At 38.8% G+C, this 18,765-nt stretch overlaps 2 protein-coding genes across 25 annotated transcripts in view; one reads left to right on the top strand and one right to left on the bottom strand.

Moving 5' to 3' along the window:
- Positions 1 to 18,765, top strand: part of Trpm (transient receptor potential cation channel, subfamily M) — a 343,650-nt gene that overhangs the window by 249,931 nt on the left and 74,954 nt on the right. For all 24 annotated transcript variants that reach the window (XM_074097916.1, XM_074097932.1, XM_074097921.1 and 21 more), the window contains 4 exons: positions 5,983 to 6,139; positions 7,095 to 7,308; positions 7,922 to 8,081; positions 14,722 to 14,858. In XM_074097916.1, the coding sequence (XP_073954017.1) occupies positions 5,983 to 6,139; positions 7,095 to 7,308; positions 7,922 to 8,081; positions 14,722 to 14,858 (668 nt within the window). The remainder of the gene's footprint in view (positions 1 to 5,982; positions 6,140 to 7,094; positions 7,309 to 7,921; positions 8,082 to 14,721; positions 14,859 to 18,765) is intronic.
- Positions 9,347 to 16,059, bottom strand: LOC141435260 (uncharacterized). The gene is made up of 3 exons (XM_074097942.1): positions 15,591 to 16,059; positions 12,718 to 12,883; positions 9,347 to 10,530 (listed from the first exon to the last, which is right to left on the bottom strand). Exons 1-3 carry the CDS (start codon positions 15,978 to 15,980, stop codon positions 10,385 to 10,387), a joined length of 702 nt encoding a protein of 233 aa, XP_073954043.1. The 5' UTR covers positions 15,981 to 16,059; the 3' UTR covers positions 9,347 to 10,384.

Here is an 18,765-nt window from a genome sequence, read left to right as displayed (position 1 = left end):
CATCTAGTCCCTTCATAAAACCGAACGCTATTAAGGAGGTAGGTACATTTTACGAAGAATAGAAATGATACATATGTAAGCTAAAAGCGCCAGGCGCGTACCTATACTATTATGGCAAAAAAACATACATAAATTATTTTCTATCCCTCAAAAGTGTGTCATAAACTGGCCCGTAGCAAAAATTATCTTAAAGTAGGCAATCTACATAAAATTTTCTACAAAATAGATTCTGTAAATTTATTCGCTTTATAATGTACTATTTTTTACTGCCCGTCTCTTCTCCATATCCCATTCAATATTGATCCTAGCGAAAAATTTACAAAAACGTAATATATTTTATGTACCTTACTTATGTATCAGAACATTTTTTGCTATGGGCCATCGTTTACTTTAAATGGGATCTTTATAAGTCCCTCCCCCCTATCCGTTAGCTGCACCCTCATCCATCAGTACTTTTAGTATATTATTTAAGGCATCCTTACCTAGAACTATACCACGCTTGCACACGGATTATTTCCCTTATTTTTCTTTCCTTCAGTGGACTTGCCAGATTTGAGCATAACAAACAAAAAAAACCTTCCAAGTGCGAGTTGGAGTCACGTACGGAGGGTTCCGTAGCATTATCTATACAATTTAGACATTAGCAAAAAACAGCAAAAAAATTACTTTTATTGTGTGGGAGCCCCCCTTAAATATTGATTTTATTCTGTTTTTAGTACTTGATAATATAGCGGCAACAGAAATACATTATCTGTGAAAATTTCAGCTGTCTAGCTATCACGATTCATGAGATACAGCCTGATGACAGACAGACGGGCAGTGGAGTCTCAGTAATAGGGTCCCGTTTTTACCCTTTGGGTATGGATGGAACCCTAATAATATGGTACAGAGCTAGTAAAAGTTACAGCTCTGTGACAGACGGATAAATTAAGATTGTTTTTTTTTGGAATCTTTTTGTAATTTTTATTTCAATTCCAAATTTTTACTTTTACGGTCATCCCGTAAAACCGAAATTGAAAAAAGGAATGCCGAAAAAAGTTTGAGGGCTTACGGCATAGATGTCGCTAGCGTCGCTGCTTAAGTGACTAAGTAAGAAACACAAGCTGAGATATGAGGTGCATAGGGAAATTCGTGTCGGTACCGTTGACCATCAGTGGTGTAGCGGTATAGCACGCGGTACGGATTACCGAGGACCTGGGTTCGATTCCCAGTGATGGTCTTATTTTTCTGTTTTTTCTGTGCATCTATATTTCAGTTTGTATTTTCAAGACGGATGAATATTTTGCAAAGCCCTAATAATTGGGTCCTGTTTTTACCCTTCAAAAATGAGCATGGAATCCTAACAAAGGACTAACAAAATTGAGAGCGAAACCGGAGCGTAGTAACGAAATTCTTGCAAGATAAATATTTAGAACCTTCTGGTACAAATCGGTTGCCTTGTCTCGGGTGACGGGTACTTTACCTTTGGCATGATGGATCGACTGGCGGTGATAGCGAGCTTTCTGGAATTAAGTGCGTTTTTATTGATACGCTATAGGCACTCGAAACTCTTGGGACGGAGAAAAATAAGTACCTATGCGTCTGTAAAAGGATTGACATGGAAAAACGGTCAAGCCGCGCGCAGTGGAGGGTTCTGTACAGGCGGTGCACTAACGTAAGTATCCACTTTTCTATGCAACTAGTATGAAAAAGTGGATACCTATAAGTTAGGGAACCGACCGTACTAACATATGATATGTTCAATACCTATTAAATTTAGTTCGCGTTTATTACTCCTTAACTTGTAAAGCCTTCTTATGATATGATAGTTTTCCTTTTTAATTCGTTTCATATACTAGGTACTATTACTATTTAGCCTGTAGGGCAGGGCTGGGGACATTTTGACTCTACCAAAAATTAGCACTTTGAAGCTTAATATTTTGAAGACGGATTCCTAAATCTGAAAGTGATCTTAGCGAACAGGTATAACAATACCTACGCAAAATTACAGCTTTGGCTATGAACCCTAAAAATGGAAAATAAAAGCATTGTTTGAGTTCAAAGCGTAAAAAAATATCTAGAGAACACATTTTGCCGCATTTAGGCAGCCTATTGCTCACCTTGTAATATTTTTTTCTGTGTATCTGTTTTCTGTATCGCTTACTATGTCTGGTGGTCAATAAAGAGTCTTTGTATTGTATTGTATTGTATTTTGTATTTGTGTATTTTTATCTGAAAAGGTATGAAGTTGGTTGATTAAAAGTTTTCGGATGATCTGGTTTTAACTTTTTGGAACTAAAAGGAAATTATCTTGAAATGCCTTAAATCCTTATGCAGGTGGTAGGACCTTGTGCAAGGTCCGCCCGGATTGCTACCACCATCTTGCTCGCTAATCCTGCCGTGAAGCAGCAGTGCTTGCACTGTTGTGTTTCGGCGTGGAGAGTAAGACAGCCGGTGAAATTACTGGCACTTGAGGTATCCCATCTTAGGCCTCTAGGTTGGCAACGCATCTGCAATCCCCCTGGTGTTGCAGGTGTCTATGGGCGGTGGTGATCTCTTATCATCAGGAGACCCACTTGCTCGTTTGCCATCCAGTTGAATAAAAAAAAAAACTATAAGGATGTATACACGTACAGTCGAACAAATTATTGAATCTTGACCCAGGGAACCTGGAACCTTTTTACTATCAATTTCACTATGATTTCCTTGACAAATGTATGACATGTCAACATGACATTAGTAGCACAAAGGTTTTGTCTAATTTATTCGACTGTACATCCTTACACAACGTTATAGTTAGGTTAGAGTATCAAAGATAAATAATCTCATTTTCTGCAAAGTTAAATATTATCCAAACGTTTCGTTATGGTCTCCAAATTAATTATTATTTCTCAATTAATATTTCTCTTAGCATCCTGAGCCGATTTGAAATTGATAAGGTCTGTTATTGATTGCCTCTTTATTGGAAGGGTTCTCTTACTTGCCTCTAAGAGCATCTAATTCGCAGTTGCTTTTGTTTCAGCCAACTTCAAAATAAGTAGGATAATAGGAGATATTTAGTACCTATCTATTTTCTAGTATGTTTACTGATAACTTTGACAAATTGTGGACTGACTTCGCGGACTTCTTTCGTTTGTAAAGGTAAATCCAACATAAATGTCATTGTAATCTATTGAGCAATTATAATTTAATTTTATCTTTGGTTAAACCTGAATTAATTTAATTATGAATTATTAAGCTGAAATTAATAAATTTCTGTTATAGTACAGGGTGGCTCCAAAGTAGTGAAGAGAAATGTTTCTTTTTCTTAATCTGTACATCTAGATTAAACACATAAAGAAATTGGAAAAATCTGTAAATATTTTTGTTACAATTTGTAAATGAATAATTATTTTCAAATTTATCTTACCCTAGTAAGAAATCTTCATGTCACATGCATTTATTTTTAATACACACAGTATCTTCTAAACGTTTCCTTTGAGTACATTTGTTAGAGAGACGAGACGTTTTTATCCTCAAAATCTCGTAAACCCTATCACCGTTTTTATTCGCCGTCTGACCCTTTTCAGGGGATGGCAATTAGCACTGAAGGTGTCAGGTAGCTTGCTGTAGGGATGGGCTAGGCGTAAGGAAATGTCGATATCTGTGAATCATAATTTTTATGGGTACCTATTATCGATAGCGGGGACGCAGAAATGTGTAATTGAGATCGAACCCAATCAAGATAAGATAAATATATTTTTGAATTTAATAATATATTTAACATCAAAAAAAGTTATGTTATTAGGTTTGATTAAATATACTTGCATCATCATTCAAATTAGACATTCGTTTCAATTTTCTAGTCAAAGCAATTTCTAGAAGTAGGTGAAATTCAACAATTAAGCGCTTTATATAATACTGGATGTGTGCGATTATGAGATGAGATTGGTTAGCAACACTATTATCACTTATTGGATCAATCTACATATAAGTTTTAATCATTTTGTGAGGCACACATAGACTATCTTTCACTCATTAAATTTATTTGTGCCTGCGCTTGTGGATCGACCTGTATCTGAAATGTACTTATCAAACTGACCCCACTCTGGAATTCACACAGAAAAAATAATAGTAACATAGTAATAATAATGAAAAACATCGATATTTCAAAACATCGATACTTTATGCTCTAACTTTACTGCTTTCTTGCTTCCCTTTGAAATTGGAGGCTAAAGTTTTGCAAACCTTCTTCAGCAATTTGCTTGAGCTAAAATTATACTTGCATTCATTCTAGAAAGTTTTCAAGGAGAAATGCAAATTGAATTATGAGCGCAATCGCTTGGAACTAATCGTTATTGTGCAGGAGATTTTAAAACGTGTATATTTGCGTACTAAAGATGTTATTAGAATGGCCTCACGTTAAGGCTACGTTTCCAACAAAGATGTGCGGGGATGTTGTTGCGACGAATGCGTTTTTCATGAACCAATAGAAACGCTTAACTTACGTATCCTCGCACAGCACATCTCTGGTGGAAACGGAGCCTAAAGACAAGAATAGACGGTTGATGAAAGTAACAGCAAAGTATACATCAGTTTTATCTGTCCTGGAGTCTGACCAGCGAGTCCTAGGGAACCCTTAGTCTGTATTGTTGTTCGCGTAATTTCCGCTGCATTCGGTTTTATACAAAAATCCAGTTAGTGCAACACGGCGACTCAAAAACGCCGACAAAAAACTCTGCCAAAAAAGACAACTAAAAAGTGTGCGTGTGTCTGTATGTCTGTGTATGTGTCTGTCTGTCTGAGGCACCGTAGCTCTTAAACGGGTGGACCGATTTGAATGCGGTTTTTTTTTCAATTGAAAGCAGGTTTTCTAGCAATGGTTCTTAGACATGTTTTATCAAAATCGGTTCAGCCGTTTATAGATATTAAACTTTGAAGTGACAAAGTCGGGGGTTTTCCAACTTTTTGTTGATAAGGTTATTGGGCATGCCGATGGGAATAGGATTCTATGGACGCTTCACCACTGGTACACAATGGGACATTTGTATTTTTTTTTTATTTGACTGGAAGGCAAACGAGCAAGTGGGTCTCCTGATGGTAAGAGATCACCACCGCCCATAGACACCTGCAATACCAGGGGGATTGCAGATGCGTTGCCAACCTAGAGGCCTAAGATGGGATACCTCAAGTGCCAGTAATTTCTGTTTTTTCCGGCTGTCTTACTCTCCACACCGAAACACAACAGTGCAAGCACTGCTGCTTCACGGCAGGATTAGCGAGCAAGATGGAACAAAAATTGCGCGGCCGAAGATGCTCGAGTCACTACTCAAAAAATTACGCTCGTCTGATTTCATTCTTAAAATTAATCAAGCAAGCAGCACAGAAATGTCAACAAACAAACGCGAGCCGCGTCAGCGGTATCGGCAATTTTTGTAAAAATAATCTTCTATTTTTTTTAATAGCCTATATAGTGTCCCACTGCTGGGCAAAGGCCTCCCCTTTCTCCTTCCACTCGTCTCTGGCTTCAGCAAAATGTTGCCAGTCCGGCTGGAATCGCTCCAAATCGTCCCGCCACCTTCTTTTAGGCCTACCTCTGCTCCGGTGCCCGTCGCTTGGAACCCAATCAGTGGTGATTTTGGCCCAACGATCCGGATGCATCCGGCAGACATGTCCTGCCCAGTCCCACTTGAGTTTGGCGGTTTTCGTCCCCACATCAACAATTCGGGTTTTTGCGCGCAGTTCAGTGTTCCTTATTCTATCGGCTCTTCTATTATAATACAATTTTACTCGCAAATGTGATGATGATGAAAAACTTTGTATGTCGCACGGGCGGTACTGGAATTACGAGCGTCGACTCATTAAAGCCCAATCTTCGACTTTGGGCTTCTAATAGACACTTGTTCGTAATTCCTTATTTACCGCCCTCGTGACACAATGTTCTATTAATTACGGCTCTTAGCTCGTGTGACATTTAAATTCCGCTTTATCAGTTCTCTGTGTTTAACAATCTTCTTTTTACAGATGCTGGTGCGGCCTCAGCAAAACAGCGCACGGCGCGAACATCGCCGTCGCGTCAGCCGGCGAGGCGTGGATGCCGGCGCGGCACACGCAGCCGGCGCCCACCGACGCATACGGCACCGTCGAGTTCCAGGGCGGACCGCATCCTACCAAAGCCCAGGTACAATGAACCATTAGACTGCCGTATCACCTTTTTAACCCCCGACGCAAAAAGAGGGGTGTTATAAGTTTGTCCGCTATGTGTATCTGTGTGTCTGTCTCTTAAACGGGTAGACCGATTTGAATGAGGTATTTTTTATTTAAAAGCAGGTTTTCTAGCGATGGTTCTCAGATATGTTTTATAAAAATCGGCTCAGCCGTTTTTGAGATATTGAGCTTTGCAGTGACAAAGTCGGGGGTTTTCCAACTTTGTGTTGGCTAGGTTATACGCTGTCATGTATACGCTTTCCACTCCTAGGCACACGTCTCTGCGTGGGTTATAGTTCTCACAAGGAACTCCTTACCTCTATATTCTGAAGTTAGAAATTAGTAGTTCGTATCGTGCCGTGATGCCGTCTCCGTCGTGGTACAATACAATACAATACAATACAATACAAAGACTCTTTATTGTACACCAGACATAGTAAGCGATACAGAAAACAAATTATTAAAATTACAAGGTGAGCAATAGGCGACCTTATCGCATAAGAGCGATCACTTCCAGCAACGCAGCAAGTGGTAACGGGTATTTAATATTAGAGTGAGGGTTAAACATCGCCGTCGCGTCAGCCGGCGAGGCGTGGATGCCGCCACGGACCGCATCCGACCAAAGCTCAGGTACAATGAGCCAATAGACTGCCGTATCATCTTTATCGTCGCTGACCTGTATACGTCCCACACCAACACACAGGTCTTTGCTTGGGTGGTTGTTCACACATGGAACTTCTTATATTTGAAAGTCAGAAATTAGAACTTCGTAAGCCTCAAATACAATAGCGCAGCGTAGTAGCGACGTGGACGTCTTTCGGCTGACAATGATGATAAATTATCGAGCACTTAATTAATCATAACCATCTCTAGTTCATGTAAATGTTAGGCTGTGGTTTCCACTTCGTTACTACTAAGTTTCTTTCCAGTATGTCCGCCTCGCCCACGATACGCGCTCCGAGCTGATTGTCCAACTGTTGACTCGGGAGTGGGCCCTGGACCGACCGAAGCTGCTAATCACCATCCAAGGAGGCAAAGCTAACTTTGATCTGCAGCCGAAACTCAAGAAAGTGCTGAGAAAGGGACTGCTGAAAGCTGCGAAGACCACAGGCGCTTGGATCTTTACAGGGGGAACTAATACCGGTGAGTAGTAGATTTTGGAAAGTTAAATGATATTGAGTTTTTATTAATTGATATAAAATATATTCAGTTCGAATATCACTAGGCAAATATACGTTTAGAGTAGACAAATCACAATGAATGCTTTGTAAGTCAGAGAATTAACTTTTGTTTTCAAAATCATATTGAAAGTAGAACACAGAATAATCAGAAAATGTAATTGGTTGATGAGGAACTGAATAATATTGGAATACTCCCTCAGCAATACTGTTCTGATTTGGAAAAAAATAAGTTAATTTAACAGGATACTAAAATTGATAGTGGGGTGAGAGAACGCTCTTTATTGCAAAACTTTATTTTATTAGCTTAGATTTTGCCTGAAATAAGTTTAGAACTTTCCGGTATAGTTAGCATGAAAATGATCTCTAAGTTTATATACATAAATTCTGCATCATGATTTTGGTGGATTCTGTTCAGACTAAATAGCTAAGTACATTCGTTATTCTGTAAAGACTGAAGTTGCGTCAGGGATGGGCTTTTTAATGCCCCAAGGACGGGTCCCATCTCCCGTTTTCCCTTTTAAAATTCCAATATGTGATGAAATAATAAAATATACTTACATTGCTTTAAATAACAGGTGTCACGCGTCAAGTGGGGGACGCCTTGCAGCTAGAGAGATCCCAAAGGGCAGGAAGAGTGGTCAGCATCGGGATAGCACCATGGGGGATCGTGGAAGGGGCGCATGAACTGATCGGGAGGGGGAGAGACGTGCCGTATCATGCTATGGCTTCACCAAGGTATTTATGATATTGATCATGTAGCGTACTACGAATAAATAATAAATCAGGAATTGTAACTGCGTTAAAAAAAGGGCCTTGCGTGTCCTAATAGGCGGGGCTTGAAAATTTGCATTGCATTACGCACGCAAACCAATCCCTGCTTTGTTTCTGAATTTTAACCAAATCAACAAGCACGTCTATTTGCAACCTCGAAAATGATTCTTATTTGAATCATGAGTTGTTGTATGGCCACTTTTTGCGTGGAGTTTGTTCTGAGCTACGCTTCCTGACTTATTATTTTATTCGTAGGTAGCGTATGATGTTATTTATCACCGCGTGTTGTTTGTTGATAACATGGTGTTAGTATGATATTCGTAGACAGCGGGCAGGGATTTGAGGAGAGCTGAAAATCAAGCCATGGGACCAGACCCTATTCTACGAAGTGCAAAATTCTAACTTCGTATCTGGCCGTCCCGCTGACACTAATATTATTTAATACGAGAGTGAAAGGGACGGTACGATACGAACTTTTTTTTTTATTCGACTGGATGGCAAACGAGCAAGTGGGTTACCTGATGGTAACAGATCACCACCGCCAATAAACATCTGCAACACCAGGGTATTGCAGATGCGTTGCCAACCTAGAGGCCTAAGATGGGATACCTCAAGTGCCAGTAATTTCACCGGCTGTCTTACTCTCCACGCCGAAACATAATAGTGGAAGCACTGCTGCTTCACGGCAGAATTAGCGAGCAAGATGGTGGTAGCAATCCAGGCAGACCTTGCACAAGGTCCTACCACCTGAAATTTTCGTGGTAGCCCCCCAGCGGCATGTTTAGTGGGCTAATTTTAGGGTAGACTGCTGCTAACCAAGCAGCATGCATCACCAACACTAACATCATTAGCCAGTAAACCTGGTATTGACTCACTGCACACCACAGCATGCTTATTATCCAGGACCTACTGCCTCAGGCCTCCCCGTGTGGTGTCGGGTTAGAATTACACCTCTCCATTTTTCTTCGTGGATGTCGTAAGAGGCGACACAGTTTGTGTGTATGTGTGTGTGTGTGTGTGTGTGTGTGTGTGTGTGTGTGTGTGTTGTGTGTGTGTGTGTTCTGACTCAGGCTAATGATAATAATGAAGTCAATTAACGTATTAGATTAGAAAACGAAGGATGAATAAGTAACACCACACTTAACTAATATGTTAGAAATGTAACTAACTTGGCTGGAATATAGACGTAATAATAAAACGCGTAATTGTATTCTAAAATTAATTTATTAAAATTACAAACATAATAAAATTCGTAGATGGTTAATATTGCCATTTCGCTGATTTGCACGAACGAACGATACAAGAACACCTGAGTTTTACGTGAACAATGGAACTCAATAAACGGAATGTGAATATAAAACAAGAACTGAAATGAAATCAAAGAAATTACCAGTGAGTTCGCCTCAGATTGCATACCACTATATTATAACAAACAAGAATCCAACGACTGTAGTAGCAATAATTATAATGAATGCAATGAATTAACGTTCATGATTATGTATCTTTAGAAAAAAAAAAACAAATCTAACACAGTTTTTGATTTACAAATTACTCTCAACGTTACTGTTACTGGTGTAAAATGTAAAGTTTTATTTTGCATAATCACATAGCTTTCTAATACTTACTCAAAAATAAACAAATGCCTAATGTTCTATTATTTGTCTAATTGTCGTCACAAATACATTCACCATTCCTTTGCATCGTGGACATATTAAGACAGTTGCACAGTTTAATATACCCAGTCTATGGCAACGAATTAAATAGAACCAATAATCTTAAAAGTCACGTACAGACCTACTTGATCAGTGCGGGTGTGTTTAATGTACGACAGATTATTTGTTGGTGCAGAATGTACAACAATAATAAAAGACCCGAAAATTCATGCTCTCGTGTAATTTTTCCATAAAACGACATGAATTATCAAGTGGCATGATACTTATTGTCGTTTATTCTGGTGTCAACGATTACTGGTCATAGGTAGATTAACCGGATCTATCAGCGCTATTAAGGTTTACTAGACAACGTTAATTACCTTTTTATTTGGCTATAATATGTAGGAAAGCCACTTACTTTATCATTATCAATTACTTACACTAATATCACAAGGAATGCGAATAAAACAATATTCCGTGCGTCGATTTTGTGTGGACCCTGGCAAATACGATTACGTCCGACGTTTACCTGTCCCTTTCATTTTCATACAAAAGTGTAAAAGAGAAACCTATGTAATAACTCGTTATCGTAGACCGGGTATACTTCTACAGAACCTATTTAAAGGGATCCGGTGTTGATATGACGGTCGTTGGACTGAGTCCTTGCATCTGCGCTTGGAATAACACGTCGTTGATTAATTTTTCTGCCAATATCCTCATATTTTGAGGTAACGTCCGTAGTTTTGCTGCCACGTTCACACCTGGTGATAAAGAAAAACGATCGATGAAGTTGTAATTGTATAGTCACCTGCATTCATATCTGCCACAGCGGAGCGTGCAAAAATTAAGATTCTGATACGTCCTAACGGCCCTAGAAATATCAGATATTAATGCACACTTTGTTGTGCCGTTTATTTATACTACCTCTAACCTTCAAAGATGCCTGTGAAAAATAAAGTTCAACCTTCAGGCCCCAGTAGAAAATAAATTTCAAAGTAATAACGCCCACAGTACATCTATTTGTACAAAATTTTCAGATGATCCGCTTTAAATTGGAATCTTCTCGGATTTAATTTTGGCAGCACTTAATCTTTAAATTTGTGTCTGGTCCTGGCAGTAAGTACGAGTATAATGTGTACAAGAAACTGTAACAGTCACCATGTCTTTAGAAGCAAAAAAAAACTTTCTCCCAGGTTTCTTGCTCAATGATCTTACAAAAAGCGATTATTGTTTTTAAAAATACTAACTTATTTACCAACTACACTTAGATATTACTCGTGTGTTTTAGCGTTATAAGTCCCGTTTGTGGTATTTTGACTATGAGTAAAAAAGATTTGTAAAAGAATCCTTTGCAGCCAATGCGCAAAATAAACTTTTGATTTTGACGCTTTTGACCCGAGTGTGTTTTCACTTTTATAAAAAAAAAAATCGATCCAAGTTATTTCTCGCATCAGGGTTCAGGGGTGGTGATGTTGACGTAACAAATAATTCATCCAATCGTGTTTTACTTGTACTTCTATCCTTCTAATGTATGAAGATGTTTTGATATTTGTCACTTAATCACGCAGTTACGGCTAGAGTGATTTATTCGGCGCGCAAATAGTTTAATAATTTAACCTGGATTAATAAGGATATTTTTGCGTTTGGGTTTGCGAGTGTATGTTTGTTACTTCCCCAAACCAAAACGGTTGACGGATTTAGATGTAGTAATTTGGTATGTAGATGGCTGAATCTCTAGAATATCAAATATACAACATTGCTTATTGCCTTAGGTCCGCCCGGATTGCTACCACCATCTTGCTCGCTAATCCTGCCGTGAAGCAGCAGTGCGTGCACTGTTTGTTTCGGCGTGGAGAGTAAGACAGCCGGTGAAATTACTGGCACTTGAGGTATCCCATCTTAGGCCTCTAGGTTGGCAACGCATCTGCAATACCCCTGGTGTTGCAGATGTTTATGGGCGGTGGTGATCTCTTACCATCAGGAGACCACTTGCTCGTTTGCCATCCAGTCGAATAAAAAAAAAAAATATTCTCACGGGATAGGGATGTAAAAGGGTGAATATTCGAGCGTTTTGACAGTTCGGTTTAACATCATTTACTGATTACCATCCCACGTTTAATAAGGACAACGAAAGGACAAGTCGCTAGAATTTTGTTCACGCTAGATGAAGCATCAGTGTTGTGTTTTGTTTTCATAAAAAAATAACCCTGAGCATCATCTTTTGAATAATACTTTTAATAAAATAAAAGAATAAACTGAACATAAAACTTGATAATAACTTTCTACAGCGAAGTAAAATGAATACTGATAGTGCACTATGGGTTATTTATATTACCGATTCGACAAGCGCTTCACTTGTTAATTAAAACGGTTTAACATTATTCAACTGGGTTGCTACTTAGTTACTATATGTAATGCGATTTAAATACAGTAGTACGTCAAGATTTTCATTTATGTTACAGAAAAACAACGACAGTTGACATTTTTGAATTTTATATATAGGCGTACCTGTATCCCATGGGAATATCCGAATAAAGTGGCCTATGTATTATTTTATAGTTCCAGCTGTCTGCGTACTTAATTTAGTTCAAATGCGTTCTCAATGCGTTCGTTTTATTTTAGCGTGAAAAACTAACAAACACACACTCACAATCTTTTGCATTTATAGTGTTACTACCTAGCTGCTGTTACTTTACTAGCGACTTTGTCTATAACAGATTCTTTTGCCGTGCGCCAGCAGGATCTACGAGTATACAATTTTCCGAAATACGAGTAAATTCTATGTTAATGTGAATCTAATCAAAATGTCACTCAATTCATACAATAACTGATTGATACTTCGGGTGCTGTCAAATTTTGATTGAGATCAGTCTTTTCCCGATGGGAATACGTATGCATTATACATATTTGTACATAAATATTGATGTATTCTGTAGATTGATACTCACCAATAGCATCATATTCATCGTCGATCTCGCACCGTTTCTTCGGCTCATCGTCGAAGTACCGTTTATTGGAGTCGTTGTCAAGCATAGTGGTCTCTACATTGTACTCGGCTGCGTAATTCACTAGTGGCTCGTAGTTATCATCTTCTGCTTGATCTTCTTCGGATTCCTGCGAATTATGAAGTTACCGTTATGAGTGTTTCTTGACAGATGGCGTTAGTATCGGAGGCACAGAATAAGTAATAGTACTATCGGAGGGTCCGTTTGATGTTACAGTCTTGCTTATAAATTGATTGGCTCATTTAGATCAACGACGCATCGGGGCGTCGCGACGAACAGTTTAGTAGCCTCTGAGTTAGTGTGTTTAGTTAGTCATATAAATCAAGGATGTATAAATTAGTACACGTAATCCGAATCGGTCCGTGGGGTCTCCGGACAAGAATAGCTCCCCCCCATTTCATCCCGTTGGGTGTCGTAGAAGGCGACTAAGGGAAAATCCAGAAGACGGGCAGGGGGAGGCGTTTGTTCAGCAGTGGACGTCTTCCGGCTGATGATAATGATGAATCCGAATCGGAATGTTTAAGTACAATCGAGTCATAAACTTGTGAGCAAAAATTTGATCGAAAATATCTGAACACGCTTCTACGCCGTTAACAATAGATTCGTGTTCACATATTTTTGCTCACAAGTTTATGTCGACTTTACTAATTGTAAAGCCTAAAGTGAAGTGTTAGTCAAATTAAATCGGAGCTCCCAAAAAGCATTCCCCGTGCGGGCCGTGCGTATCTACTAATCGAATCTGTCGAACGAATAGGTAAACTCGTTACTAGGTTTGGAGCGAGTCCGCGCTTTCGTAAATACGCTTTCAGTTTAGGTCTTTTCCATTTTACCTAGTGACTAGCTTCGCTGTTTTGTTTTTGTACGTGATTCTACAAAGTAAACAAACAGTACTAGCCGGAAATGAGGTTTTGTTCAAAATTTCAGTTTTTTATACAAGCTTTTCTTTAGCTTGCCCTGTTTGTTTATTTATTTATTTGTTTGGGTCAAATCTTGGAAACTAAATTTGACCCACTTCCAGTGGTTCGATTGACTTAAAACTTGGCGTACTAATGTAAATTTGGTGACAATATGCAATAATCTGGTAGGGGCATCTTGATGATCCTGTCAGGATCGTCTCCGTAGGACGGAATTCTTCAACGGTTAATGGCGTCGACATGAAATTTGGTACGGATTTGCTGTTTAGATGAAACTGCAAGTAAATTCGACAAAAAGTACATTCGGCAAAAAAAGCTTATATTAAAAATGAAATTTTTAACAGAAAATTATTTTCATATAGGTATGTGAGCTGTTTTTAGTAACTAATGTAGTATTTTTAAGGGGTTACCGGGTTTTTAGAGCTAATCAATGTGGATAAGTATAGGGAAGGGGAGTGAAGGAGGATAAGGAGACGCAAAGCTCGGCACGCCCTTAATATCTGTATATTTAAAGTCAATCCGATCACTAGAAGTTGGTGAAATTGTACTTGCAAAATTTGAAGACCACTTACATAGATGAGCTTTCATGAACACAGGAACATAGTGTCTTCCCCTTAAGAAACTAAGAACTGCCAATGGACATTTTCTTAGATTAAATTCTAATTAGATAGTTTAAGTTAAAGATAAATTGCTTATTAGCCTAGATAGGCTAGATTGTAATGTAATAAAGCACTTTACTAAGCGCTTTATAAATAATAAAAAAAAAACTATAGTGACCTCATAACCGTTCCATAACAAACGAATGACGTAACTAATCCAATTCAATTTTTGGGATAATTAGCCCTAACTGCCCTACACTGCCATACCACTTTAGGCCGAGTACACAGTAGAGTTGTCCGTGTTCGGTAGAATAGGTACCAGCCACACACAACACACCTACCTAGTTACTAAACGGTCAAATATTCACAGGAAGGCGTTTTCCGACTTTTGTATTCATGCCTGTAGCAATTTTTAATGGGATTTTTGTTTATAGGTCCAAACTGGCTGTGTTGAACAACAGACACGCATACTTCTTGCTGGTAGATAACGGGTCCGTCGGGCGCTACGGCGCAGAAATCGTGCTCAGAAGAAAGTTGGAGAAATACATCGCCGCACAAAAATTACATCCTTGTAAGTATAGTACTATTGAAATCTAGTCAACTGACTGTAACTTCTTAACCGCGAATTGTATCTAGGTACTTTTACTTTTTCACCGCAAGAGGCCAAAGTTCAACTAATGTGCAGTAAAGGTCAAAGCCTATTCGTTGTAGCTGTAAGTATACATGCATTCGAAAAACATAACCCTTCCTTTTGGCAGTCGCAGTCGGGTAAAAACAACACATGACGGAATCCTCAGGTGGATTATTCAGGTCGTGCATTATTGTCGTACATTCCGGGGCGATAAATACTCAGTCGTAAAGTAACCACACCCTAGATAAGCAATCTTAAAATCAAAATACATTTCCCTATAATATTTGAGTAAATTCAAATAAAGTAGCAATCACCTATGAGAAACAAATTTTAATGTGAACAGAAGACGCAACAAAAGTACTCTTGACATACCTACTATAAACTGAAACCGAGCTTACATACTTTTGGCAGTTTTACAGAATGCTAATACGTCAGGGAACTAAAAATATTCTTCTTTTGATTGTCATATTTCGTAATCAAACCAATTAATATTCTAATACTGGAGCCGCATAGGTACTATTTTTCATAAACTGTCTAAGTAACCTACCTAAAAGTAAAGTAAGTATCTAAAGAAGTACTTAAAATAAGTGTTTGGATTTATATTGCGCGTTTTTTTAATTACGTGCGATTTTTCTTCGAATAACGACACCTATGTAAACATCAGTTTATTACCTCATTCTGAGTCGATTGTGAGGGCGAATGGCCAGATTTCATCTTATAGTTGGTCCCATCTTCGCCAAACACAAAAGCAAACATGTCATAGTACCACAGATGCGGTACATAAACTTGATCCGGGCTCGTAGCTTTCTGTCGGCTATCCTGCACCCGTTTGTATTCGCGCCTAACGCATGCGCGTAAGCTCTCAATCTTCCTCAAAACATGCACTTTAGTCGCTCCCGGGTCGAATTCCTGTACTAATTCAGTCAGTTTAGACACTGCCTCGTGCCTTTTCTGCTTTTGTTTGTACGCCTGGCACGTTTTATCCCACAAACAAGTCTGCTCTTTGTACAAATTGATGAATCTTTTAAGCAACACGCGCGGGAAGACGACGTTGTCGGCCATTTTGTTTTCGCGCGGTTTTTGCGCGGGAACACGATCGAGAACTTGCGCGGCGCGCGGGGCACTGGCGAGCGAGCGTGTTGGGTTGGGTCCCCTCTCCGCGTACGCACTTCACCCCCGCTGGGGCCTACGCTAAATCATTATTTTATTTAAGCGAGCGAGCTGCCAACATGCTTGTATCGCGCTCGATTCGACAACCGTTGTCGGTTCGTGTGTACGCTTATCAATATCAAAATGCAATAGCGGGAGACGTAGATAATGACATCACGCGGAACGTGATTTTGTACTCTTTATTTGTGGTTCCCTTGTTTTTTTTAATGGTTTACATGATTATACGTATTTGAAAGTAATCGGTTTTTTTTATACTTTTATTTAACTTTCCCCTCTTGTTCTGAGAGGAGGTCTGTGCCCAGCAGTGGGACGTATATAGGCTGGGATGGATGGATTTAAGTAACTTTCAATGTTTAGGTACAATGTTGGTCAAATCTGCAAGTTTATTTTCTTGTGATCAGATTGACTTTTTTGTAACGGATATTGTGCTTAATTTGGATGGCTAATAAAAGCACATAAGATAAAAAGTACAGTCAGCAACATTTAAGTTGCCATGAAAAATCTTTTTAACAAACTTTTTTATTTTATTAAGTCCACGCATTCCAGAGTTGGTACGATTAAATCAGTTTGATTTATTTAAATTAATTTATTTTTAATAAAAATCAATGACTTCTATTTAGTATATAATTCGAACTTTTTTTTAATGCCTATTGTGTAATATTACTCATACATGGTGACACTACGGAGAGACTTTTTACAAAAAGTTTATATAAGAGGTTCCTAGGTACCTATCTATTTAATATTAGTAGATTTTCTGTTTACGTCTCCAAAATTCCTAACACCCCATCAAAAGCTTTTAAGGGTAGTTCTATCTTTACGAGTTACGCTCTAGCTTAGGATGCTGGTTATAAAACAAGTTTAGTATGGATGTTATGTAGTCTCTACCTACTGAACGATTAGATTAAACACCTTGGGAGTTTTAAACATGAAACTACCGTAAGACTCACTCATGTCAAATGATATTGTAACGGATAACTCACGTCTTAAATCGAGTTAAAAATGGTACAGAACAAAAGTAGCTTAGTTATTCGAGTAGAATCGAACCCTGAATTTAAAGCCTTTGGTGAAAACAACAGCAATTCCAAGTGTGATAGACAATATGGCCTCAGATCATCCGTTCATCTCGTTGGTCGACGTCCTACGCTGCGCTTGCCGACACTTATATTATTGAATACGAGAGTGAGAGGGACAGTAAGATACGAACTTCAATTTTCGAATTTCGTAGCAGCCCTTCAGAATCTGCGCGGCTGCGGTCTCCATTTGAGGACTTTCCTGCCCCAGGTCCCAACGGACATCGGTTCTTCGTGCTCTATGGCCTGCCCAGTGACACTTCAACGAGCTAATTCGCTTGGCTATGTCGGATAAACTGATTACTGTTCCTTAATCACGAACAACGCTCATTTTATAGAAAGTTTTACGGTACCAAATAAATAGCTCAAATTATACTTAAGTAGTCGGACTTTTGATGTGCTTTTAAAGTACCTACACAGTGTAGTGCAACCTGAATGTTAATGCCGCTATCGAGACTCGTCGGTTTTCTTCGTTTGTTTGAAAGAGAAAGAAAGTCTCTTCTGTCTAGAATTCCGAGCGACATTAGCAAACTACTAGTTTAATATTGTACTTTTTCATCACAGTTGCTCGTAAACAGTACGACACTGCAGGCTACCTTAGTTGCAACCCCCCTAAAAAAACCCTTGCCATAAAACCCAAAAACGAATCTCGAGGTATGCGCATTCAACATCGAATGAATAGAAGACATGTAGGTACAAGTAAGAAATAAAAGTGCAATCTGGCATGCCTGCAATACGGGATTGCAATGAATCCAGTGAATTCCGTGCAAAATGAACACTTTTCATAATCCTGAGTGTTTGCTAGAATTATAAAGGAAGTTGTACAATGGTGTAGAATTTATTGGGAGCGTGTCGTTGCAAGAAAAGGCTGCTGTCCACTAATGACTTTAATAATAGCAAACACATACAATGAGAGAGCAAATTTTTTTTTCTAACACGCGTGAGAGGTCGCACTAAACTAATTTAGTGCGACCACCATATTAACGGAAGTAGCAGTTGGAAACGTTCTAAACCATTAAACTAGTATTGCCAGCAACGGGAAGTTCCACAAAAAAACACGATTTACGCAAAATCACAGCTTCAAATGGATATTAAATTTAATAAGTTTTGTTAAAATTTGGTATTTTTTTATTTAGAGGCTTTTTGTTGACTATACTTACCATTTGTTGACTGTATTTGCATTGTCATTCAAACTACACTTCAATGCTAAATTTGAAGTAGATGCCATAACCATAAACCGTTGAGGAGTTCCGTCCTGCGGAGATGATCCTGGCTGGACTACCAGAATTTCACTACCAAATTTTTGTATTGTCGCCGGATTTACACAAGTATGGCAAGTTACAACTCAAATCAAATATCACAAAGTCCGACTCGCACTTGCCCGGTTTTTTTTCTCTATGTGGCCATAACCTCTATGTGGGTTATGTGGCCTTTGAATGCATGATTTTGAATAAAAAACATTTTTATCCGTGTGCAAGTCCTCTTAATCTCGGTTAACGTTACTATTCAAGCCACATATGCACATTTATTGCTGACGTGGGGAATTGCAAATGCTTCCTAACTGCGGAAATACCTGGTAGATTTTTCATTCGGATTGAAAATGTGCG

The sequence above is a fragment of the Choristoneura fumiferana genome, chromosome 14 (genome assembly GCF_025370935.1).
Source record: "Choristoneura fumiferana chromosome 14, NRCan_CFum_1, whole genome shotgun sequence".
Classification (NCBI taxonomy): domain Eukaryota; kingdom Metazoa; phylum Arthropoda; class Insecta; order Lepidoptera; family Tortricidae; genus Choristoneura; species Choristoneura fumiferana.
The sequence above is the reverse complement of the archived record's forward strand: the minus strand, read 5'-3'. Positions and strand labels throughout refer to the sequence as shown.

What these genes read in the sequence shown, in the direction of transcription:
- LOC141435260 (XM_074097942.1), bottom strand. Translation starts at nt 15,980, where the DNA reads ATGGCCGACAACGTCGTCTTCCCGCGCGTGTTGCTTAAAAGATTCATC. An exon ending in CACAATCGACTCAGAATGAG is followed by an intron (nt 12,884 to 15,590) that starts GTAATAAACTGA and finishes CATAATTCGCAG; the next exon opens with GAATCCGAAGAAGATCAAGC. An exon ending in CGATGAATATGATGCTATTG is followed by an intron (nt 10,531 to 12,717) that starts GTGAGTATCAAT and finishes CTTTATCACCAG; the next exon opens with GTGTGAACGTGGCAGCAAAA.